We start from the raw sequence: 25,771 nt of genomic DNA on the forward strand, positions 1-25,771 counted from the left end.
CTGCAGAGGCATCAGCATGACCTCACCACAGCCTCACCACAGCCCTGGAAGTGGGTGTTGTTCGTCCATTTTATTTTTTTTTTCTGCGGTACGCGGGCCTCTCATTGCTGTGGCCTCTCCCGTTGCGGAGCAACAGGCTCCGGACGCGCAGGCTCAGCGGCCATGGCTCACGGGCCCAGCTGCTCCCCGGCATGTGGGATCTTCCCGGACCGGGGCACGAACCCGTGTCCCCTGCATTGGCAGGTGGACTCTCAACTACTGTGCCACCAGGGAAGCCCTGTTTGCCCATTTTACAGAGGAGAAAAACGAGGTTCAGAGAAGGGGCTTGCCCAAGGTCACACAGCGAGTCACTGTCTGAGCCAGCAGGGCTTGGATGTGGGGCCACCTGACCCCTGACCTCCATCAGGAGAGGCAGTCTGGGACAGGAGGAAAAAGGACAGGTTTGGTGACAATTTAACTCAATTCAACAGACATTCCCTGAGCACCTAGAAACAGGGGCTTGCCGGTGCTGTTCAACAGAACCCTCCTCAACGATGGGAATGTTCTTTATGCTGCCCAGTACGGAGGTACCAGCCACCTGTGGCTCGTGTGACCAAGGAGCTGAATTTTATTAATTTATTTTTTTTTAATGATATTCTTTTTTTTTTTTTTTTTTTTGGTCTGGGTAGCATGTGGGATCTTCCCTGACAAGGGTTGGAACCCAAGTCCCCTGCAGTGAAAGTTTGGAGTCCTAACCACTGGACCGCCAGAAAGTCCCAGAACTGAATGTTAAATTTTATTTAATTTTAATTAATTGAGATTTCACACCTATATGTCGCTAGTGGCTACCACGCAGGACGGCAATGGGCTAGACAGGTGTTCGCAGTGGGTGTGGATGGAGAAGCAGACACCCTTCTTGCCTCAAGGGGCTCAAGGCCTGACGGGGGCAGGCAGAGGGGAGAACTGCACATGGATAGCCCACTCGAGAGCCTGGCTGCCCCGAGATCCTCCCAGCACACCTGCCTGAGGCAGTCCTTCGGCCTGGGACTGTCCCTCCTCGCCTCCCTGCCTCTGGCCAGCCGTCCGGAGGCCGAGCGCAGGGCCGCATCCCAGCAGGCCGACCTCAGCCCTTACCTGATGATGTTGGCTGCAGCCTTCCGCTCCTGGGTCAGGAGCTCCGGGTCGTGCATGACCTCCTCCAGGAAGCTGATCACCTTGCATTTGAGCTCGTCGTTGGTCTCAAAGTCCTGGGGGGAAGAAGGGAGGGCGGCTGTGGCTACTGTTCCCGCTGCCCTGGGGTGGTCCCAGCCCGGCCACAGGAGGAGACTGAGGATTCGGCTCCTGCCCACGGCAGGCTGCCCGCCTCACTCCCCTCTTCCCTAGCTGCCTGGCCGGGCGTCAGTGGAACCTCCAGACCCAGAGGTAGAAGGCACTGGGCAAGATCAAGGACCATCCCTTGATCTTGACCGCTACACCCCTGGGCCAGGCTCTGGGAGGTATCCCTGCTGTAGACAGAGGTGGAGAGCAGAGGCCCCTCGTCCCCTGGAATGTCCTAGGTCCCCCTGTAGGGGATCTGAGCAGGCCCTCCCGAGAACATCAGGGTGGCTGGCTCCTGGGGTCAGTGGCCTCCGGTTCCCAGCAGCCCGCCCCGGGGTTAGTCCCACCCACCTGAGAGTGCTTGGAGACCCAGTGGCGGAGCACATTCAGGACGCGATTGGTGGCCGCTCTGCGGATCACAAACTCCTTGTCTCCGTTCCTCTGGTCGGGGGGAAAGCCTGGCGGCACATGTGGCAGAGGCAAGAGTGGGGACGCGAGGATAAGAAACAGCACTGGCCTCTAGTCCAGACTCAGACCCCAGATCTGGGGAAGTCGGGCTGCCCCGCATGGCTGCTGGCGGGTGGGCTATGGGCAGGGGATGAGAAAATATGCGACAACCATCCCAGGTTCTGACCGGTGAGACTGGATGTCACGACTTCTCTGTGGACGCAGTCCATACACACCCGCCCCTCCCGGACCTTGGCACCTTTCAGGGGCTGCTGGAGGCGTCTGGCAGCCTCTCCAGACAGGGCCACACTGGATCAGAGCCCTCCGGGACCCCTTCTCTGCAGGACCAATGTCGTGGCAGTGGGAGGCGGTGGGGATGGCCGAGCTTCCCGTGGGCAGTGGGCTTGACTCCGAGCAGAGGTTTGGAGTAGCAGAGGGGGTGGGTGGGGAGGAAGGGGCCTCCAGACAGGAGGCTCGGCACACAACAAGCCTGGGGCAGCAGTCGCTCCACATTCGAAGGCGGACAAGCCCCTGGGGCCACGCTGTTGTCACCAGCCGTGAGCGATCCCCGTACCTGCGCTAGCCAGGGACATCCTCCGGTACTTCTCCTTGTTTGGGGCGCCCTCATTGGCGCCTGCAGTTGCTATAGCAAAGGCGGAGGCTGCTGACAGGGCGCTGCGGTTACTGTCCAGCTCGCGACAGGAGGTCATGACAACTCCATTGTTATAAGAGAAGAGTGGGAACTCTGTGGAGAGCACGGAACCACTCGTCAGTTCTTCCTGGTCCAGCCCTCGGCTCAGGAAACCAGGGGTCCTGAGGCTAGAAGGGGCCCAAGACGGGCTGGCTGTGCTCACTGCACCCACGGCTTGTCAGGCGGTGGCAGCGGGGTCTGTTCCCCTGCTGGGGTCCCCGGGAAGGGACACGCTCATGCCATGCCATGTCACCCCAGGGCTGCCTCAGAGTAGGGAAAGCCCCTGCCCCCCTCTGTTTCTCCTGCTGAGTTGAGAAGGTCCCACCAACCGTCCACCCCTTCCATCCCTCTGCAGCTCCAAACCCTTTACTTCTTAGGCCCAGCTGGGCACAGCCCTGCTTGAGGACAGCATTGTGAGTTTTCTTCCCTTTCAGTCTATTTGGAATGAACACATAACCTGTCCAGTGTCTGACATGGATAACTCATACTGACGGTCTCCCTGGCACGGTGGGGTGGAAAGAGCACCGCACTCTGAGTCTTCGCCCCCTGTACTAGCTGTGTGGCCTTGGGTAAATTACCTAACCTCTCTGAGTCAAAATAATCTCTGGATAATAGGGATATTAACACCTGCTTCAAAAGATGGATGTAAAGATGAAAGGAGTTAACACAGATGAAAGTACTTAGTATTGTGTGAAAAGCTGTATCTTATGGAAAAACCCAAATGAATTTTTTGGCCGACCCAATATATATGCCATGGAATATCAATGCAATTAATAATAATCATTATTTTTTTAGCAGTAATAGTAGCAGAATCTCACTCCAGAAACCTTAAGCTTCAGCTTGTAAGTCTCTGGAGAGCAATCCATCCTTAGGAGAAAGTAACAGCACTTATGCAGTGAGGCGCAAATGACTGACTTTAAAACTCAAAGCTGATTTCTGGAATCTGGCTGTCTGTGAGATCTGCTTCCGTGTACCTGAGGGGCTGTGGTAGGCCTGCAGTGTGTCTGGGCAGTTTCTCTCTGCAGGTGGGTGACCCTGTGACTTACTGGGTCTCCTCAGAGGGCCTGGGGGGTTGGGGGAGTTCGGGGTTCAGGCTGCACCTTGTATGTGGGACCAGGGGCTTCCATAAGCTTATGCCTCACCTTTGGGTACCTCAGAGCCCCCCTGTATGTGGGGAAGTGCTTAACGGGAACCAGAGACCCAGCGGCTCCCCGAGAACCCTCCAGGGTCATGAGTCTGAGACTTGGGTGGGCATCACCACAACCTCTCGGAGACTTTCCCCTTAGATGAAAAAACAGGAATGTCCCGGCCCCGCTGCAAGGTGTCGGATGTTATTAAAGAGTCTGGCCCAGAGCCTGACATGTAGCAGCAGCTCAGGAAACACCTTCTGAACCTGGATCTTTCCATGAATGAGGCCAAATGCTGGGCCTTCCTGCCCATCTGCGTTGGGTGGGTTAGGTGGTCTTGTCTGAGGTCAGGGCAGTGATTCTGCTGAGTTGAAAAGCAGGATTTACCAGCCAGTGTTGCAGCCCCCCGGGGTCGTGAAGTGCAGCTGGGTTCCTGCACTTAGGAGTCACTCATAAAACAGCAGGCGTGACCCCCACTGGCCTTTCCTCAGCCTGACCCGCCACCTTCTCCCCACCTGGATGGTACATGTCCTCTGGAATTGACCTGTGGTTTCGGGTCGGTGGATTGTACCTGAGGAATTTTTGCTTTTGACCGATTTTGGTGTTGTTGGCGATTTGGTTGGTGATGTCTCAGTGTCACCTTCGTCACTCTGGTTTTGATCGTTATCTGACTCTTCCCTCATGGAGACTTCTGAGCCTGGGAGAAAAGAAGGAAACAATTTGATGTTTCTCAAATCGTCCATGACTTTTACATGCCGGTCTAGAATCTAATGAGGCAAACGGAGTAGGTTTGGCATATACCTGTTGAGGACAGTTTAACATCTTCATTTGCCACGGGGCCCCATCAGACCTTTTACTTGCTGATGGACCTGTCAATCTCCAAGGTGGCTTTTGCTCTGCCAGGGCTCCTCAAACCTTAATGGGCACACCTGGGGATCTTGTTAGAAGACAGATTCTGGTTCAGAGGTCTGGGGTGGGGCCCGGGAGGGGTGATGCCCGCGAGGCCGGTCCACGGACCACACTTTGGGTAGCAAGGTACTACCCCACTCCCCGCTTTTTTGGTGTGCGTGTGAAGCATCTTAGTTAGGGTGACCGTCCAGGATATAAAATCCTGCTTTATACCTCTTGTCCCACGCACCCGGTCACTATCAAAAGTGTCCTGGCTTGGACAGTCCCCCTGAATCTTCGGAGACTCATGGTTTTCACACTTCGGGGAAAGCAGATGAATTATATCAAAAGTCCAGCTCTGGTGTGGTGAGATCTTGGTCGAAAACTCTTCACCTCTCTGGTCCTCAGTTTCCCCAACTAGAAAGTAAGTGGAGTTACACCTGACCTTTGTGAGAAGCCAAAGAAAGCTATAGGTCTCCTCTTTAGAAAAGAATGTCCATATGTGTGCATGCACACACACACACACACACACACACACACACACACACACACACACACAAACTCTGGTGCACAGTTAGACAGGTTCAGGGTCACCTGGATCACTGGTCAAGAAGCCCGGTACGAGGGGCTTCCCTGGTGGCACAGTGGTTAAAAATCCACCTGCCAATGCAAGGGACACGGGTTCGATCCCTGGTCCGGGAAGATCCTACATGCCGCGGAGCAACTAAGCCTGTGCACCACAACTACTGAGTCTGCGCTCTAGAGCCCGCAAGCCACAACTACTGAGCCTGTGCCCTAGAGCCCACGAGCCACAACTACTGAGCCCGTGTGCCACAACTACTGAAGCCCGCACGCCTAGAGCCTGTGCTCCGCAGCAAGAGAAGCCATGACAATGAGAAGCCCGTGCACCGCAACGAAGAGTAGCCCCTGCTCGCCGCAACTGGAGAAAGCCCAAGTGCAGCAACGAAGACTCAGTGCAGCCAAAAAATCAATAAATAAGATAAATAAATTTTTTTTAAAAAAAGAAAAAAGTGTGAGATGAGATGAGATGACTTCTCAGGACCGTCTCGCATCACATCTTGTCACGCATCAGGCCTGGACTCACTGCAGGCTGTGGCAGATGGAGTTCTGGCCCCTTGACATTGCCCTGCCAGGGGCTCCGTCCTCCGCTCCTGCGGGACGGCATCTGGGGCTCTCTGGTCGGCTGTTACAGTGGTTACTGACTTTCGGCTGCGCCTGTCCCCTATTTACTGTATGCGCCACAGTAAATGTCACTTGGTACCGGAAGCTCCTGGGGGCTTGACCCCTCCCCGGCTTTGCCGTCTGCTGGTCGTCCTTCTCAACTCAGAGGACAGAACTTCCGACCATCTTAAAATGTTTTTCAAAGGCCTCCTCCTCGAAGGCTGGGGCTTCCATCCAGCCCAGGGTTGTGTGTTCGTGTGTGTACACGCCTGTGTGTATGTATGCACATGTGTGCTAACCAAGACAAGGCTGGCGTCACCCAGGATGTGGGCTGACCCAGCCTAAGACACAGTCAGACAAGCCTCCCAGCAAATGCCATTCTAGAATGGGTGGGCTTCTGAGAGCAGGGAGGGCCGAGCCTGCCCGGCACCACCTCCGGCCACTGCCCCACACCCGGTGTTCCAGGTGTGCTGAGTTTCCCGGTGTTGCCTGAACACACAACATTTTTCCTTGCTTCTCAGTCTTGCCCACTCCATTCCCTTTGTCTAGAATGTCCTCCCTTCCTCCTGGTGACAAATCTAGATCTAACAGGTCCTCCAGGAAGCCTTCTCAGGCTCTCCCGACGGCATCCCCACTCCGTGCTCGGGGTCCCTCAAGCGCCCCTCTAACACCACATGCGTCAGGCGCCCCTGTTTCCGTGTCTGGTCCTGTTCCTCAGCCACACCGTGAACCCCGGCCTGCAGGAGCCCCATCTGATGCCCTCTTCTCTCCTAGGCCCTCACTGGGGCCTGGCCCAGGACACGTCCACTGCAGAGACGGACAGATACAAGGATGCAAGAGGAAGCTGTCATCAGGGCAGCGGGAGGGACACTCATCCCACTTCCTGGGCATCTCTGCCTGCCCCTCCCCGACCCAGGCTCTGCACTGCCACCACCATCTGGCCAGGACCCCCCAGCCTCCCGGTGGGGCTGGGCCGGCTCAGTGGGCCCGTGAGCAAGGGGCGGCTTGGCCCTCACATCCACTCACTCTGTTTGCTGGGAGCGGAGGATTCTTCAGGCTTCTCAGTGCTCATATCGCCCTCATCTGGAATCTTGCTGGCGAAGCTGCTGGACACGTACAGCTTGCTGGTGTCCAGCGTGGCCTTGCTGAAGGGCGACATGGCCGAGTACATGCTGGTGTAGCCGTTGGAGTTGCAGCTGAGGGCGGCCAGGTCCAGGGCCTTGCCGCCCGTGATGATGGGGATGTTTAGGGAGAGCTTCCGCCGGCGGCTCGGGGATGATGTCTTGGTGATGGACAGGGGTGGGGGTGAGGAGAACTTGCGGGTGGCGCGTGGCGACTTGGGGGGGTCGCCGTACAGGAGCTTGTTGTTCTGGCCACTGGCGAACAAGAGCTCCAATGACCTGGGGGGAGGGCCAGGGAGGGGATGAAAACAAACGGTCAGTGTAGGCCTGGCTGCTGGTCCAGGCCTGGGGGTCCCCCGTCTCCTGGGGGGTCAGTGGGGCAGCAACGGCTCCCTCATCCTCATGCTCCCTGACCGCCGGGCTGGTCCTCTGAGTGGGCAGGTTTGAGAGGAGGCCACGCCAAAGGGGCCGGGTAGTTCAATGGGCTGTGGCCAGGTGTCTATAGGCCCAAGTGTCCTGTTCCGGGAGGGGGGCAGGGACTGTGGTGGCGCGGTAGGCCTGCCTGATGCTCCCTCTTTGTATCCCTCTGGCCAGCAGCAGCAGCTGACCCGTGACGCTGCGGGTCTTCCTGACCTGCAGGCTTCTGAGAAACCTCTCTCTGTCCCCCGCACGGGCTCGGTGTCACCAGCACCTCTGACGTCCTCCTCACCCAGGTCCAGAGAGTTTATGGATGAAGCTGAGACTCAGAGATGGGAAATGACTCACTTGATGCCTCCTGACGCTAAACCCAGTGTCCTTTCCACCCCACCTGGGCGCTTGGTCAGCCTCAGGTGTAAACTTGGGGGGCGGGAGGCTCCCAGCAGCCCTGATCACGCTCCTACCGCCTGCAGGCAGGGCCCACAGCTCAGGGCCGGGTTGGGAACAGGTGATATATACATGATAACACAAACAGCAGCTCGTGTGCATGGAATGCATTCAGCATGGGACAGACCTCATCTCTTAATCCTCACGGTTGCCCCAGGGGGAAGGTGCTGGTGTTCCCATTTCACAGACAGGAAACAGGCTCAGAGAGGTGAAGGGGTTTGGTCAAGGCGGTACGGCTGAACCTGCCTCTTCCCACTACAGGCTCTGCCTGCTGGGTGGAATCCCAGGGGGTTCCCAGGTTCCGGCGGGGGGGGGGGCGGGGCGGGTGACCTGCTGGATCCCTCAGGAATGACCTCGATTGCTTTTCAGGCGTGACTCCATCCCAGATGGGGCAGTTCTTCCTGCTCTCTCAGAGCCCTGGGAAGACGGCTGCTGAGGTTTAGCAGGTGAACTGCAGCACTGGGGGGGAGGGGGACACGGAGGGGCTGGGGGAGGGGACGGAGGTGTACTCTGGGCAGCTGGCCTGCGCGGGCAGCAGAAGCGTGGGGCAGGGCGGGGCGGGGGGATGGTTGCCCGGCCCCCAGGCGGCCCTGGGAGTTGGTGTTGTAGAGACGAGGACCCAGCCCCAGTCTCACCCGCGGGGGTGGGTGGGTGGGGGGTGGGGGAGGACTTAGCGGCATCCAGGCAGAAAAGGAAAGCACCAGTTGGCCTTCCTCCTTTCCTGGCAGGCCCCTCCTGGAGCGGTGAGGTTGATCAGGGTCCCTGAACTTGACCAACTGCTGGGTAGCCTCAGACAGGTCCTTCATTCCTCTGTGCCTCACTTTCCCCTCTGCTGGGTGAGAATTGAAAGCTACCTTCCTCACCCATCTCAAACTGGGCTGCGGGTAGGGTCTTGCTGGGTTTGACCTGCCCCCGTGGTGCCTCGCTGGTACTACCCTTGGCTGGGTAATCATCTGGCGAGATGGGGGTAAAGGTCTTTGTTCACTAAGCTGGGTCCCCAGCAGCTGGACTGGTAAATGTTAAAGTTCTGAGGCTGGCTCTTTGGGCTGGCCCCAGGTCTCGGCCAGTCTAGCGCCTGACCCTGCCGTGGGGGATGTGCCTGCCCTTAGAATTCTAACCTGGCAGGGACCCTGGGTTCACAGTGACCCCACCTGGCCCCTCAAAGCTTGGCCGGGCTGGGGGTGGGCAGCTGAAGGCTGGTTAAAGCTGGGATGTGAGGAGGACAGGTGGGAAAGGAATGCAAGGGGGGCACCTCCGCCCTGCCTGTCACCCAGACTCAGACAGGGGTGGCCGTGTGGGCTCAACGAGACCAGGGCCCTGGGTTCAAGTCCCCACTTTGCCACAGACTTCCAGGAGCCCTGGGGCAAGCCTCTTGACCTTTCTGGTCCCAGTTGGCCCCCCATAGGGCTGAGCTGTGACAACACAGATGGAAAAGATGGCCTTGAAGCCAAGGCTCAGGTGGCCAGCCCTCCACAGGTGGAAAACCACCCCAAGTGTGCAAAAAGTGACTCTCTTCTTCAGAGCAGGACGTGGTCGCAGCAGAGAGGGGATAAGATTCTCTGTCTCTTTCTCTCCCTCCCTTCTTCCCTTGACTCCGCCCCTCCTCTTTTTTTCCTTTCTTAAATGGGGAAGGTGGGGAAACCCTGTCCTGTGGAGGAGACGACCCCCCCCCAAACTCTACCCCACCCCAGGAGCCCGGGGTGGGAGATGGAGAAAGCTGGGTTCGAGAAGCAGCGTCAGGCAGGTCAGCCCTCCCCGACCTCTTTGCAAAGGGCGGTCTTGGTTCCCAGGGCGTGGGGGGCCTCATCCCCCCAGCTCAGGTTCCAGCCCGCTGCCGAGCTTGGTCTCCCTCCTGGGCCCAGAAGCTGTGTGGGTCGGCCCGGGAGGAGGAGGCCTGCCCACCTGGCGGGGATGGCACTGATGGGTTTCCTGTAGATGGTGATGAGCTTGTCCAGGACCACGACGGCGGTGGTGAAGACGCGATAGGAGTGCAGGAAGGTGTTGAGGAAGTCGATGCTCAGGAAGCGCAGGTCCGTCAGCCTCTCCAACAGCCGCTCCACGCTGGCATACCGGATCTGCAGCACTTTGCAGGAGTTCATGGTTTTGCTGAAGCGAATGTCCACGTCATCACAATATAAGGAGGCGTCGGACCTGAGGAGGGAGGAGGGACCGAGAAGGCACTTGGGTCTGAAGGTGTCTGAGTCCGTGGCTGTCTCCCCGACCGGGCTGCGAGCTCCCCGAGGGCTGGACCACGGCACACCCATCACTGTCTCCCCAGCGCACCAACAGCCAAGGATGGAGGGACGGATGAAGGACGGGGTGGCTTGTGACGGGAACAAGGAAAGCTCTGGAAGACTGACGTTGAGGAAAAATGGGCTGCAACTTCTTTTTCCCAGTAATACCTGAAGACCTGACATTATAAAACTCTTAGAAATGCTGGATGAAATATAACAAACTTAAAAATAATGTGCTGCCACGTTCACAAGCTATGAAGAAAGTCCGTTCACACAAAAGCATGGACACACATATTCAGAGCAGCATTATTCATAATTGCCCCAAAGTGGAAACAACCCAAATGTCTATGAACGGATGAAAGGATAAACAGAATGTGATCTACCCATACAATGGAATACTATTCAGCCATAAAAAGGGATGGAATACTGATATATGCTACAACATGGATGACTCCTGAGAACATGCTAGGTGAAAGAACCTAGTCACAAAGGTCCACACATTGTAGGATTTCATTTATATGAAATATCCGGAAGAGCCAAATCTATAGACACAGAAAGTAGAGTGGTGGGTGCCAGGGGGTAGAAATAGGGGGGAACTGGAAGTGGCTGCTAATACGCATGGGTTTCTTTTTGGGGTGATGGAAATATTCTGGAATTAGACAGTGGTGATGGTTGCACAACACAGTGAATATAGTAAAATCCACTGAATGGTACACTTTCAAATTGGTGAGTTTTATGTTATATGAATTATATCTCAATTAAAAAAAACAACAATTAGGGGCAAAAAATATACGGGAAATTTCCAGGGGCCAAAAATGAAGAGAAATTTGGAAACCAGTTGATGCTTTAGCTGCCTCTAGGGCATCTGTTGCTCTTGGAAACCAAGCGCCTTGGTTTCAACAGAGTAGACCAGGCCTGGGCCTGCGGGTGGAGGGAGTTGGAGTGAGACCCCCATGGAAAGCTGGGACCCTTGAAGGGTTATAGGCTCAGTGAAAGGGGGCCTAGAAAAATCTACCCACCAGGAAAGGAAGATTGCAAGTTTTCTGTTTTAGCCCAGGCTGTGAGGGGGGGAAGCATGGGGAGAGTGTCAAGCTCCCTTGAGAGTGTATTATTTGCCCTTCCAGTGGTTTTGGAAGACAAATACCTACTATCTTTGTGGTCTGGGAAGCCCAAAGAGTATTAGTGTAGTCACAGGATGTAATGCTCCTGGGGCAACTGGTGGAAAAAATGCAAGACCTTTCAGGAAGAGCATCTGTCAACCAGGCTCTACAAGACATTCAAAGATAAACCCCCCACTGAAAATGAGCTCACAATCCAAAATTAAAAACTACATGAGCAAGTGTCAGCAGATATGATGAATAGCTTAATTCAATCCCCAAAGGTCTAATTTTTTTTCTAAGTCTAAAAGTCTTACACATTTTTGTTACTAGTGGCTCCTGCTGCCAGCAATCTGCTGACATCTCTCCTCCCTTAGTTATGAAGAGCTACACCTCCGGCCCCTGTGCCAAGGCAGGGCAGAATCCTTAGCAGTTTATTCAACCTTCTCAGTCTTTGTAGAGGGAGGTCATCTCCTCCTTGACCTCACCTCGGCTGCTTCTTAAAGTATTAGGTCAATTAACATAGCCTGTGTCACATCAGCTGGACTAAAAGGGAAACCCTCAGGGCTGAGCAGTCATCCTGGATTAGATCTATCAAAGTCCTTCATCTCTGGCCAAAGTGATTTTTGCATCGGGTGAGGGTATAACCCAAGCCAGAGCAATCCAAGTCCTTTTCTGGGACCTTCTAAATTGGATCTGGTGGCAGCAAGTCCCATTCCTCTCAGGCTGCCAACACGTGAGGACAGGTGTCTGGTGGTCAACCAGACCATAGTGGGCTGAGGACCTGAGGGCTGAGCTGGATCTAAACATCCACAGGTCTCTCTTCTTTCAGTTTGAAAAGAGACAATCCTGAAGAAACAGGAATGATTCCTTCTAAGGTAGCTTTGCTGCAAGACACAGAACATTTTAGAAAACACCTGTTTTATTTTTCACCAAGATTCAGGAGAATATATATTGCATTGACCGAACCACAAGAAGCAACCAGGAAGAGGAAATCATCTGAGACCGGAAAGATTTCTTGGAAACGAAAGACAAGAGTGTTGAATCAGAGGACATGAATGCAAGTAACAGCAGATGAGAGACTCAGAAAATCAAATGAGTGACACAAGAAGCCAACTTGAGAAATTTTCCCAGAATGCAGAGAAGGTGGAGAGGTTCAAGTGAGGAGAGAGAATGTAAGCGGCATGGAATAGACAGACAGGGATCCAGCCAGTTGACTACAAACCTCTAAAGGAAGAAGAAAAGTTGCAGAGAAGCAAAACTGAAAGACAGTGGGCAGGAGAAAGTACTTGCAGATGGGAAGGACGCAGTGGCATCATCCCTGGAGAGCTGCCCTCGGCCCTTGGGTGAAAGGACTCCCTTAACTCAAGCCAGGTCCCCACCATGGGACTGCACCTTCTAGAAGGACAGTGCAACTCCTCACACACCATGGATCCCGAAGCGTCCAGCCTAGACCTGACATCCTCAGTGGTGATTATTGGACCCCTCTGGCAAGGGTTTGCTTTTGCACCTTCTTTTTGGGCTCCTTCTGCCGCTGGAGTGGGGTAGAGAAAGTGAGAAAAGCCCTCCCTTTCCTTTTTTTTCCAAGGGTTAATGGAATTTTTAAAAAAGATTTATTTTTATTTTATTTATTTATTTATTGTTTTTGTTTTTTTGTTGTTTTTTTCAGTACCATGTAGCATGCGGGATCTTAGTTTTCCGACCGGGGATTGAACCCGAGCCCCCTTGCATTGGGAGTGGGGAGTCTTAACCACTGGACCACCAGGGAAGTCCCAAGCCCTCCTTTTTCTATCAACCTCCCTTGCCCCCTTCTTCTCTGTCGCAAGCCTCACAATCATTGTTGGTGATGGTGCCTCTGGCAACTCCAATGTTACGTAAACCTATTCTGGACTTTAGTTGCCCTATCTGTAAAATGGGACGGCACAATAAAGCAGTGATAAAAACAGCTTTCATCCTGGATACCAGTTCTGCCAGACTGGGAGTAACTGCCTGGGGCTGTGTTGACCATTACAGGCTCAGCCTTAAAGACTGCCGTGACCCATTAGTAATGTCTGCCACGGATTCCGGATTCTGATCCAAATGGCTGGCTCGTGTGTTAGATATTTACCAGCCCTGCTAGAAGGAGTTTTCGGTCCCTCACAACACAAGCATCTCTTGACTGTAAATTCAGGCCTGCCTCTCTCTTTGCTCTCCCAATACTTTTTTTTTTTTTGAGATTTTTTTTTTTGACGTGGACCATTTTTAAAGTCTTTATTAAAATTTGTTACAATATTGCTTCTGTTTTACGTTTTGGTTTTTTGGCTGCGAGGCATGTGGGATCTTAGCTCCCTGACCAGGGATCGAACCCATATCCGCTGCACTGGAAGGCGAAGTCTTAACCACTGGACCTCCAGGGAAGCCCCCCAATACTTCTTGATGAAACTCCAAGCGGCATTCCTGTCTCCCAGGCATCGAGAGGCCTGGGCTTGATTGGAAAGGGCTTCCCTCTTCTTCCTTCTGCAGGGGGAGTGCCCCGCCTTCAGTCTACCTGTCCTTGAGGTCACATGTTGGGGCAGAGCCTCAGGACCCACGGCAGATGGAATGAGACTTCTTGGATCTTTGGGCTGCTGGTGGTTGATGACCTTCATTCTCTGGGACCTTCCTCTCAAACGCTGCCACTAGCATCTACCCACCAGAGGGCCAGGATGCAGTGTGTCGGGAGGGTAGCAGGAATACTCAGGGTGCATGGGACTAAATGTTTCTTTGTATTGCAAACCAAAAATCAGGACGCTCTTAATTCAGTCTGACAACAGGGTGGGGTATCTGAAATGGGAACCATGCCAGAAACTCAGAGGCTTACGGGGAACACATCTAGGGAATGTCCCCCCAGCCACGGACCCTCCAGCTAGACCACTGATGCCTTTTTCCAGGCAGGCTCTCTGTTGCCACTCTATCCCTGGCCACCAGGGGGCGCCCGTCACCGCCTTGGGTGCAACGCTAACACCTACAGAAGAAAACCCAACTCCTCACCTGTCACGTTACTATGATCTGACTCCTGCCCACCTCTTCAGCCCGCTGTATTGTTTAAGAAAATACAGTTGTGCTATAAAAAATAAGAGAAACAAAAAAGGAGGACAGACGAAGGAGCAAACAGCTTGTGAGCCATGGCAGGCATATATATACACTAAGTAAAGCATTCATGTGCCAAATGTAAACAGGAGGGGTGGAAGGACCAAGCGTGCACTAAATATTCAAGCTACACTTAATATGCATGAGGCATAGCGTACACTCAATATTCATGTCTTAAGTCAGCCACCCACTGGCGACATCCATTCTGACCCTCTACCCTCTGTCCCAGAACTATAGATAAACCTGTAGCTCTTCTTCAGTCTAACTGGTGAGCTGCCACTGTGGCCAGACATACTTGCCCCGACTTCTCAGACAGAGCAAACGTGTGCCCTTGGATCCACTGATCAAGCTTCAACTCTGGTCCTTGTAGCTGCTCCACCAGCAAGGAAGGGAGATGGGGCAGGGAGAGAGGCTGAACAATGGCCACGGTGTAACTAGCTCATGCAACTACGTGTAACAGGCACTAACCTACTATCCCTTCTCTTCCCCCTGGTTTCTCACTAAGTGTTTAAAATTGATTCACTAGACTGTGTGGTTAAGCATCTTAATTGGGTCTGCGAGTCTTTCTGTTCCAAGACCTCTGGGAGGGTTTATCTGGTAGTGAACTTGGAGGCCACAATTGCATTAAGGTTATTTCCCACAGGACATACCACTCTCCCAGCCCTGCAGCCCCATGGAACGTTTTATCATTCCCCAAACACACCATGTACTTCGCTGCCTCTGCGTCTTTGCACATGCTGTTCCCTCTTCCCAGGATGCCCTTCCAGCTCCTCCATTTAGCAAACCCTAACTTATCCTTTGAGGTCAGTTCTGATATCCTCTTCTTGGGAAAGTCTTCCCCAGTTGTGCCAGGTGAACGAGTCACTCATTCTCTGAACCCTCGTTCGTAGCATCATACAAATTCTATTCTGTAGCACCCGCTAGCGTTTTACGAGTTCTATGTGTCTCTTTCTCTCACTAAATGGAGAACTCCCTGAGGACGGAGGCCACGTCTGCTCATCTCTGCTCCCTGGCGCCCTCGCAGTGGGACGCTGCCCACGGGCTACTCCTGCCAAGGAGGCCACACTTAAGTCTGGGAGCCGACAGGTCCTTGGAGTTGTCACTTTGACCTGGATATTCCATTCCCTTTATCACCATCATAGTTTAAAATGCTGTTATTTTTTCTTTCACGGGTGAGTTTATTTTGGTTTCATCTGCTCACTTTTACTGCCTCAATACGCACTCTTTGCAGAAGATAAGTAGGTACCCACTATACATTTAACCATCATTCTACATGTGGTTTTTAAAATTCATCGTTGAAACAAATCCAGGAGGTAGGCTGGTGGGTGTTATCATCTCCCACTAACAGGTGAGAGACCCGAGCTCAGACATGTTAAGTGACTTGTCCATAGTCATACACAGAGCAGAAGCTGTGGGCCAGGGCTCGTGCCTTCAAGTCCAGACCTTCCTTCTGGGTTCCAGCACCTTTGGCTGTTAAACAATGTAGCCATGGGGTGGGGTGGGGCTACTCCTCATAAACTCAGCCGGATGCTGTAAAGCTCTGGCGTACACGACCCTGCCTGGGCTAGCTCCTAGCTGCTGGCGTGCTCGCTTCATCAGGCCTGCTGTCGAAACGGGGTGGGTGGGACCTTTCACACCCTCACTACATAACGGCCTGCAGTTCCCCCGAGTGTGCACTTCAAGTAGCAAAGAGGCAGTGGGTCCCCAAGGTTTGCTTTGGGCAGGACAACACGCCTGGGGTCGGTTAGCTGGGTCCTGGCGTATGCCAGGTGGGCAGAGCAGCTGGGAATTCAGCGGTTCACATGGAGGCCAGGGAACCAGAGGGCCACCTTGGGGGCACCGTGAGGGGGTCAGGCGAGCAGATGCTGGAGGAGAAGCAGGGCTGGTGCAGGCCAGGAGGCTGCTCTGCCCGGCGGGGCTCAGAGAGCTGAGCTCAGCAGGATGGCAGCCCCCTCGCCCTTCCTCCCTGGCATTGCCCAAACAAAAGAAAAATGGTTATTTAAAAAAACAGAGTGCATGAAATGTCATTCCTGATGTTCTACTTTAAACAGCCTAATACGAAAATCCACATTTTCAAGACAAACAACTACAAAAGCTAAACCAAAGCCATCAACCAAATAGAAGTTAACTGAACTCAAACACCTAACGCACCCCAGAGATGAACCCCGGCATCTTCCGAGCCCCTTGTGGTCACTGTGTGGCCCTCGGTCTCTGGAGCTCAGCCCGGACAAGAGGGGGCTCAGGGCACTTACTTGATCATCTGCGGCACAGTGACCTTGGAATTTTCCTCAAATGCGTTCATCATGAGGCCATTGCACCGGATGTTATCCACGCACTGGAATCAGAGAGAAGACCCCCGGGTCAGAGCCTCCGTCTCCGTTCCGAGACCCAGGCCCAGCGGAGGTTCTGCTGAGCGAGGCTTCGCAGGCCCCGGCCTGACGCAGGGTCAAAGGGCGTTGTCCAGGCAAGGGCAGGGTCAACGCACAGCATCCCTCGGGTTCTGATGCGAAGTCAAGTCCCCAGCTCGGTGACCTTTTGGGGATGTACTCGACTTCCCTGGGCCTTAGTTTCCCTACCTGCGAAATGGGGATAATCATTCCTACCTCCTCGGGGTGTTTGCAAAAATGGAAGTGTCCGACCCTGGCCACTCTGTGGCTGACCTCTGAGGTCCAGCACGGAGGACAAGATCAGATCCACAGTGACCTGGGGCCTCTGTCCTGGGAGGCCGGCTCAGCGGGTGCCGTCCTGCCCACCCCCGTCCTCTGCTCACCACAGTGCCCACATCCTGAAGCCACAGACGGTTTTCCATAGTAAAAATCCTGCCTGGGGGTGGCAAAGCTGCCAGCACTAAGGGAGGAGATTGTACATTTTACTCAGCCTCTGAAAAAAATTCAAAATCCAAATCTTTCTTTGAATAAACAGTATACACCCAAACAAAAAGAAAAGACTCAGAGATACATCACTTTTTCCTTCTCATTGCCCCCTGCTCCAAGCTCTCACATTTCTGCCAAGTGAGGGTCTCTCCTTGGCCCGGGCTACGGGGTCACATCACAGTATCTTCTGGTTTTGAGGATATGTACGTGCGGGTAGGGGCCAAGGTCACCGGGAAGTGAGAGCAGAGAGGCGGGCACAGTGGGTCAGGGCCAGGACCCCTAGTTTTTCGCAGGCCCCAGAGGAAGGCTTGTGTCAGTGGCCCTTCCCAGCCCACTTTCTCCAGCTGCACACTCTGAGACTCTCTTTAGCTCTGGTTCCATTGGCAACCCTGCAACGCAGGGTGCCTGGCCACCGATCAGAGCTGCCTGGAGGCATCAGTGGGCCTGGGGGGCCCTGACGCCTGGTGGTATCAGCAATGCAGCCCTCAAGAGGACACAGGCCCGGGGGGTACCCTCCAGGCGAGCAGCCCTGAGCCTTTGATGGCTCCCTGAGGACTAGAAAAGGCCATGCTCGAGGCTTCCAGTTTTTCGGTTTTCTCCGGGGCACGCTGGTTGTTTGTTTTTATTTTGTTTTTTGTTTTTTTTTTGTGGTACGCGGGCCTCTCACTGTTGTGGCCTCTCCCGTTGCGGAGCACAGGCTTCGGACGTGCAGGCTCAGCGGCCATGGCTCACGGGCCCAGCTGCTCCGCGGCATGTGGGATCCCCCAGGAACCGGGGCACGAACCCGCGTCCCCTGCATCGGCAGGCAGACCCTCAACCACTGCGCCACCAGGGAAGCCCTCAGGCTGGTTGTTTGAAGCTGGGAGGGCAAGACTGAGAAAGAGCAGACGTCTGCTACTAGTTGTCCTCACCCTGCCACACTGCGGGGCGGCGCGCTGGGCAGGCAGGGCAGCCCAGGTGTGAGGCCTAAAAATGAGGGGCAGGGAGTGAGTGGGGGGACTGCCCTGAAATACAGTAAAGGCTCTGCCCCCCAGTTCTCCATAAACACAGCTCCCAGGCCCCCTCCTCCGATAGGGGGACATCTCCAGCCTCGCTGCCCCCTTCCTCCCGCCATCAGCTGCTCTCCTAATACTCTCCTCCACTGTGCAGAGAGCAGGCGGTCCGGAGAGGTTCCTGTGCTCCTGGGACGGGGCTGGGCTGACCCATTGCAGGCCCTGGCTGGGCCCAAGGAGAGGCCTGTCCTGGGCCAGCAGCCCGGTGCTGCCGACAGCCTCTTTCCAGACTCAGACCTCTGCCCTGGTCCTGCAAGTGACCGCAGCCCTCTGGGTCTGCTCTCTGGTCCCTGGGAGGTCTGTGCTTCCTGTGACTCTCCCAGTGGGGCCCTAACGCTGGTGCAGGCAAACCTTCCCTCCTGCAGAGCGGACTCCGGGCTTTGCGGGCCCTTTGCTTTCTCTCCTGGCTCTGCTACATCCAGCACCCTTGGGTCACGGTGCTCAGACTTTTCTGTGGTACCAATGGCCTGGGGCGTGTGCCGAAACGTAGGTTCCCAGGCCTCGTGCCAGAGACTTGGATGTAGTAAATCTGCAGGGGACCAGAGGGGAGCCCAGGAATCTGGAGTTTTAAAAACTGCCCTAGGGATGATCCAGATGCAAGGGGCTCCCAGACCACACTCTACGGGGGGCCCAGGGGACTCTGCGAGCTGGACAGCTAGCTGGGCTCAGCCTTGGTTGGCAGAGATACTCACGTCTTTTCCATTAGAACCCTGTAGCTGCCTCCCGCCCCCCACCAGCTTCGGCATGAAGGGACCACCTGCTTTCAAGGACAAGTGATGCCGCTCACCTGGCTGATGTCACTGGTCCACGCCGCCTTCTCCTGTCTGGATGAGGCCACGAGGATGACTGTGAAGGGCGGGGAATCCTTTGGTTCCACCCCGATCTTAAAATCCAAGTGGTCTATGTCTTGGCCGGATCCTTTGGCTTCCAGGTGCAAAACACGGAGTTAGTCGAATGAGTGTGGGCCTTTCTGAGTTGGAAAATGACTGCACGATACCTGCCTCGCCCCACTGGTGACAGCAGCAGTAGGGCACCAGGCCACTTGCTAGTTTCAGAACATCTTTTTTTTTTCTTAAGGTGAGGAATCCCCACTTCAAAGACGGAGAAACTAAGACCTAGAGCGCAGAGTAGCTTACAACCACACAGGGACAGCTCCGATGCCGCGTTGGAAGAGCCTTTCGGAATCACCAGTCGGCTCTACCCTCATTAGGCCAACGGGGAGCTGAGGTCTCCGGGGAGGACTTTATAAGACCCCCAGCCGGGCAGCGGCTAAGCAAGGTCTAGAACTGGCCTCACAGCTGGGCCCTCCAGCTACGCCAAGGTGATACAGGGGCCAGGAGGAGAACTTTAGATCCTAAGCTTTTATGGACCCAGCTGGACATTTAGCTCAGTTGAGAGCTCCCCAAAGCCAAAGTAAATTCTAGGTATTTTTATTACTGCTCTTAACCCGAAGGATTCCTTGAACTCTTTATTTGGAAAGACTAAGATCACAGTTCAGAGATTCCTTGCAACATGGCCACATTCATCAGGGGTCCCCTGAATAGGGTGGAATGTTGTGGAAGGCCTGCTACAGCTCTGGTCTCTGCTTGCTGGCTGTGTGACCTTGGGGTGATACCCTTCCCGCTCTGGGCTTCAGACGTCCTCCTGTACAAGCAGAGTGGGGCGTGACGGCTCTGAGGTCCCCGACCCTTCCAGTGCTGACACTCGAGAATGTGAGGGCACTGGAGAGCCCGCTCCGTGTGGTGACTCGAGGATGGGATGACGCTGGCTCCTCGTAAGTGGGGTGTCTGTGTGTTGAGTGGGGGATGCATGGGGCCACGCCTCTCTCCCTTTCCTGGCCCTGGAGGGAAAAGGGCTTTGGGGATTGACAGTTCCACTTGAATCGGGACCAGCTGTGGCCAAGACTGAAGATCATGCTGGTAAGAGCTCCAGGTAAATTGCTGCACATGTATTTTTGCCTTGGTGGGGGAGGTGGGGGGGCGCTTGGCTCCGTCCCCAGTGGAGGGTCACGAAGGGTGCAGAGCCCAGCTCCCGCTGCGGCTGACCAGGGCATGCGCGCGCGCACGTGTGTGTGTGTGTGTGTGTGTGTGTGTGTGTACTACGCTCCCAGCCCCCAGCAAACCCTGAGCCCGAGCCCAAGCCATGCCGGGACTGGGATCTGGGGTCCTTCAGACACAGCCCTGCTTCGAGGAGCCCCACCTTGGGGAAAGGCAAGGACGGACAGTCCAGCTGGTGCACCCCCAGGGGAGGGCCTCCAGAGCCTTGCTGGGGGGCCAGTGAAGGAGGGAGACGAGGGCCAACTTTGGTCCAATCAAGAGACAGTAGTGACCCTACCCCTTAACCTAAAATAATAAGCCCATCCCCCAATTCTGATTCCCCGGGGAGAGAGATCCCATGGACACCCCTACACGGCGGCTTTCCGAGCACCTGGGCACCACCTTCCCCCAGCTCCCCGCCCAGCCCCTTCTGGTTTGCTGGGGCCCCACTCACATGCTCCCTTCTCCCCAAGTCTTGCCTCCGGTCCTGGTCACTCCAACACCACTGCGGGGGACCGTTCCCCTGCACTCCCTCTGGTGGTGGCACGTGTGTCCCTGCACACCCTACCCGTTTCCACTGGAGGACAGAGACAGGCCCGGTGCCTCCCCGGCCTCTTCCTCGTGGCCCAGTGAGCCACTGTGCATGTAGCAAATTGATGCGTGAAGGAGGGGTGCTCACTGAGAAGTGTGACCCCCAAACCCAACGGCACCGAGTCCAGGGACCCAAGGAGCTTGGAAGGAACCAGGAAGGGGGAGGAGGCTGTCACCTGCAGGGCCAGAGAGCTCCTTCTCTAAAGACCCAGGACCAGCCTCTCCGGGTCCAGCATCCTCCCTCTCTCCCAAGAAAAAAAACCAATGCCCGGGTCCAACCTTTCAGGGGGAGTGTGTGTGCGTCTGTGTGAGCACACGCAGGCTTGCACGTGACTTGCACACTTACCTTCTTCCTCCGTGCTTTCTGGCTCCTCCAATAAAGTGCAGTCAATGAGGGATATGACTCCATTCTGAAAAAGAGCAGGGGCCACCTTGAATCAAAGCGAGAGATGTGCTAGTTTCGGAGTTCCAGAATATCGGGGTGAGGAGTGAGCACCCACATAGGCGCACATATGTGTGTGGACATTACATGCCAAGTGGGTATTTTGGTTTTCAAGTTGAAGAACTTTATCTCCATATAGGAAGCCCAGTGAAGTGGCTCAAATGGGATTGCTCAGAGACGCCTTCCCCAAAGGAGGGCCAAGGTCGGGCTGGGGGTGGAGGGGCTAGAACCTGGCTTGCACGGCCTTTTCTTGCCCTACAGCGGCTCTGAGGCATCACCTGGTAGCCCTAAGTCTGAAGTTTGAACTCCCTCATTCTAGGCTAAACCCTGCATGTTACCAATAGGGAAACAGGACCAATTCACAGACCTGTCTCAGGTATTATTCCGATTTTACAGATGAAGAAATGAAATCAGGGAGTTAAGCGTCTTGCCCAAGGTCACCTGGTAGGTAAGTGGCAGAGTCTGGAAAGAGCCTCATGGGCCTGTTCCCAGCTCAAGGTCAGTGGCTGGCTTTTAATTATTAGGAATGTCTGGAAAAACGCCTCTTAGCCTTGAGTGTCTGAGCATCTTTTAGGTGTGAGATCCCTTGGTCCTGTAGTGAGAAATGAAAGTTACCACCACTGTGCTGGTTGCAAAGCATGTCCACGAATTCTCTGATACCCCATCCTTCAAAAGGTGAAGGCTACTTCCCTTCCTCTTGCGTGTTAACTGGACTTAGTGACTTGCTTCTCATTAAGAGAATAAAGCAGGAGTGATGGTGTTCAGCTTTGGGGTCTGCAGCCTCCTGCTTGCTCTCTTGTTGTTTCTTGGACCACTTGTTCTGGGGGAAGCCAGCTGCCGTGTCATGAGGAGAGGGCTACAGATGAGGGACGAGGCCTCCTGCCAACAGCCATGTGTGGGAGCCATGCTGGAAAAGGATCCCGGCCCCAGTCGAGCCTCAGATGACTGCAGCCCCAGCTGCCACCTTGACTGCAACCTCATAAGAAACCCTGGGCCACATATGTCCACCCAGCTAAGTTGTCCTGACTTCCTAACGTGCAGAAACTGTTTGAGACAACAAATGTTTGTTTTAAGCCACTCCAGGGGACTTCCCTGGTGGTCCAGTGGTTAAGACTCCACACTTCCACTGCAGGGGGCGTGGGTTCAATCCCTGGTCCGGGAACTAAGATCCCACATGCTGTATGTGGTGCGGCCAAAAAAAAAAAAAAGGCACTCCATCTGGGGGACAGCAACAGATAAATAACATAATAACTGACAATAACAGAAACCTGCCCAGGTGGCTAATCTATACATGAAAATGTCTGCAGGGCAGGCTGCCACCTGGAAGGCAGAGGGGGACCTGGAGAAAGTATCAAGAGTGGGCCCCCGAATCCTGCATTCTGCTTCTTGTTTGGTTCTTTGGTGGCCCTGGGGGAGCCCCCCAGGCCTTGTTGGGCCTTAACCTGACCACTGATGTCACTGGGCTGGGTAATCTCCAAAGCCCATCTAGCTCTAACCTTCTCTTACTTTAAGTCCCAAAAAATTCTTACGGTAGTTTTAGATCTTGGGGAGTTGTAGCAGGTCCCTTTTAGGAGGACTGAAGGCATTCGATTTCCAACGGCAGTAGTTAACAAGAAGTGGTTTGAATTTTAGCTTTGGTTTCAGAACACAGACTCTGGAGCCAGACTGCCTGGGTTCAAATCCCTGCTCTGCCACTTGTTGGCTGTTTCTAGAAGCCTCAGTTCCCTTATTTATACAATAGGGAAAGTAACAGTTATCTGCCTCCATGGGTTGTTCTGTGAATTAAATATACATGATGTATTTGGGCTAGTGCCTGGCTCATAGTAACCATCATGCAAAGGCTTGCTATTATTATTATTAGTACAAGTTCATACTATATAATTAAGAGTGACAACGACTATTACCTGTTGAGCACTTACTATGTACCAGGCATGGGGCCATGTGTTTTGCATCCAATTCCTCACTTAAGTCTCATAGCACTCCCATGAAGTAGGTATTTTCACTCCCATTTAAAAAAAAATAAATTTATTTATTTATTTTATTTTTGGCTATGTTGGGTCTTCGTTGCTGCATGCGGGCTTTCTCTAGTTGCGGCGAGCGGGGGCTACTCTTCGTTGTGGTGTGCAGGCTTCTCATTGCGGTGGCTTCTCGTGTTGTGGAGCACGGGCTCTAGACACGTGGGCTTCAGTAGTTGTGGCATGCAGGCTCAGGACTTGTGGCTCGCGGGCTCTAGAGTGCAGGCTCAGCTGTTGCGGTGCACGGGCTTAGTTGCTCCGTGGCACGTGGGATCTTCCCGGACCAGGGCTCGAACCCGTGTCCCCTGCATTGGCAGGCAGATTCTTAAGCACTGTGCCACCAGGGAAGCCGTTCACTCCCATTTTGCAGGTAAGTAAACTGAGGCTTGGTGAGGTCACCCACTGGTAAGTGGCAGGGCTAGAATTTGAGTAGCTCTCAGATTCCATGCTCTTTACAAATATGCTAAGAGACTTTGAAAACTCCAACAAACAAATAAACAACCTCCCAAACCAAAAGAAGATAAAACTAACAAACATAAAAGCACGTGCTTTCAGACTAAAAAGCCGTCTTGAAGTCTCCAGTTCAACCTGCCCCTACTGACCCCCACCTGCCGGGGGAACTGTCCCCCCAGCCTGGACAGAGATCTTCCCAGGAGAAACTCCAGAGCTAGTAAATAATGAAGGCTTTCCTTGATACATAATTTGGTTGAAACTGGAGTCTTCAGTGTTTGTAAATTAATTGCCCCTTGTGCAGCCGACCAACTAATGCGTTGACATGTTAACATAAGCAGTATATTCCCTGAAGCCACTGCCTGATCAATTAGCTCTGCAGGAGGTTACGGGCCAGGCATCCAGGGTCTGGAAGAATGGTTTCCCTGATGCTCTGGCTTAATTAAGGGCACCTTCTGGCCCTTTCCAGGCCACAGCGCGTTCAGATTTAAAATCTTCAGCAGCGATCTTCCACGGGATGGACGCAGTGCCGGGGAGACTGTCGCTTACAGAGGCAAGGGCTTCATACTTCCCAGAGCAGATTTACCGGCACCTGCCTGCATCTGTGCACGCCTCTGCTGAGGACAGTCATCCCTGTTTTGCAGATGAGGAAGTGAGGTGTGAACAGGCGAGGGATGTTTCCAGGGTCACACATATGTAGCAGACAGAGGTGGGACCGGATCGTGAGCTCACAGCAGCGGGATAAGCCGTGTGCTGTGCCGGGGAGCAGGAGATTCTGCCGGGGGTGCAGAGTCTTGTGCTGGCAGAGTGAGTGCCCAAAGGCGTCAAGAGGGGGCGCTGTCTGAGCTCTGTTTTTTTTTTGTTTTGTTTTGTTTTTTGTGGTACGCGGGCCTCTCCCGTTGCGGAGCACAGGCTCCGGACGCACAGGCTCAGCGGCCATGGCTCACGGGCCCAGCCGCTCTGCGGCATGTGGGATCTTCCCGGACCGGGGCACAAACCCGTGTCCCCTGCATCGGCAGGCGGACTCCCAACACTGCGCCACCAGGGAAGCCCTCTGAGCTCTTTTTGGTTGGAAATAAGACAAAGGCTCTGGCTGCTGCTCTGCCTTCAGCCAGGTGCCACCATCCTCCCCGGCCCCTTAGATACACGTACACGGGCCTTTGAAGGTCTTGTCTGGACCCCCTGGCTCCTCTGCCCCAGCCCCCAACTCTGGGGGCTCCTTGAGGGGTCTTCGTGCTCGCTTTCCCATTTCCCACGATTTCTCCAGTAGAAAATCCATCAGTGGCCTTCTCATGCCGAGCCGCCAGTCAGACCGGGGCGCGTGCGTGCACACTCACGCATCTCTGACACCCTGGTCCACCCTGGGCCCCGCGGTCAGGGTCAGTCGGGACCCCTAGGGTAAAGGCGGTGTCTGACCTCCAGCCCCAGCAGCTTCGCTCCCGCCGCCCCTACCTTGGTCAGGTGAAGCTTCCCACCAGAGCCTCTGGTACAGATGATCAGATGCTTAGAAAACAGGAAGCACTGTCGCTCACCCTCTTTCTTTAGGGACAGAGACCCCAGGCGCCCCCTGGTGATCTTGCCCTTTTCAGACATGGGCACCTGGATGAGGGAGCCTGCAGATGGAAGAGAGAGAGCCTGAGTGCATCCACCTGAATGACCCTCCGCCTCTGACCTGGCTTTGAGGCTGCAGGTGGGGTTGCGATGCCAGCAGCCAGGGCAGTGGGACAAGGCAATCCTAGTTCTTGGTAGCAAACACGCACCTTGGACCCTCCCTCCAGCCCCTCCTCAGGGCCGGGTGGTGGGGTTTGGGGGGTGGAGAATGACGAGAGAAGCTCCATGCAGGACCTTTGACCTCCCAGCCAGGGCCAGTGTCTTGGAAAGCAAAGGAACCCCAAAGGACATGGCCCATGAGGTGAGAATGCAGGGCTGGGCTGAGGTCTGGGGGTGGCAGGAGGTTGAACAAGCGGGGAGCTGGCTCTGGCCCAGAGGGATGAACAAGATCCACTGGGCACCTGCTGTCACATGCAGCCACCGCAGACGTGACCGACTGGTCACAGCACGCTCTGCTGCAGAGCCCAGTGCCGCCTCTTCGGGAAGCCCTCCCTGACTCTCCCCAGCCCTGCTCTGGGCCGCCATCTGCCTCCTGCCCACGTTCACCACTGCACAGAACCCTTTCCTGTATCCTGACTCCCTCTCCCCTGCACAGTCAGTTCTGGAGGGCGGGGCAGAGTCTATTCTCTGGGCGTCCCTGGAGACC

The 25,771-nt window shown here is 54.6% G+C and overlaps 1 protein-coding gene across 2 annotated transcripts in view; it reads right to left on the reverse strand.

Moving 5' to 3' along the window:
- RASGRF1 (Ras protein specific guanine nucleotide releasing factor 1) overlaps positions 1–25,771 on the reverse strand; it is a 104,718-nt gene that overhangs the window by 27,116 nt on the left and 51,831 nt on the right. For both annotated transcript variants that reach the window (XM_060293741.1, XM_030878442.2), the window contains exons 10-19: positions 24,967–25,127; positions 20,954–21,017; positions 18,768–18,904; positions 16,308–16,390; positions 9,519–9,767; positions 6,658–7,031; positions 4,133–4,258; positions 2,318–2,488; positions 1,648–1,754; positions 1,114–1,226 (exon numbers count right to left, since the gene is read on the reverse strand). In XM_060293741.1, the coding sequence (XP_060149724.1) occupies positions 1,114–1,226; positions 1,648–1,754; positions 2,318–2,488; positions 4,133–4,258; positions 6,658–7,031; positions 9,519–9,767; positions 16,308–16,390; positions 18,768–18,904; positions 20,954–21,017; positions 24,967–25,127 (1,585 nt within the window). The remainder of the gene's footprint in view (positions 1–1,113; positions 1,227–1,647; positions 1,755–2,317; positions 2,489–4,132; positions 4,259–6,657; positions 7,032–9,518; positions 9,768–16,307; positions 16,391–18,767; positions 18,905–20,953; positions 21,018–24,966; positions 25,128–25,771) is intronic.

This window comes from Globicephala melas, chromosome 2 (assembly GCF_963455315.2).
Source record: "Globicephala melas chromosome 2, mGloMel1.2, whole genome shotgun sequence".
In the NCBI taxonomy this organism is placed as follows: Eukaryota; Metazoa; Chordata; class Mammalia; order Artiodactyla; family Delphinidae; genus Globicephala; species Globicephala melas.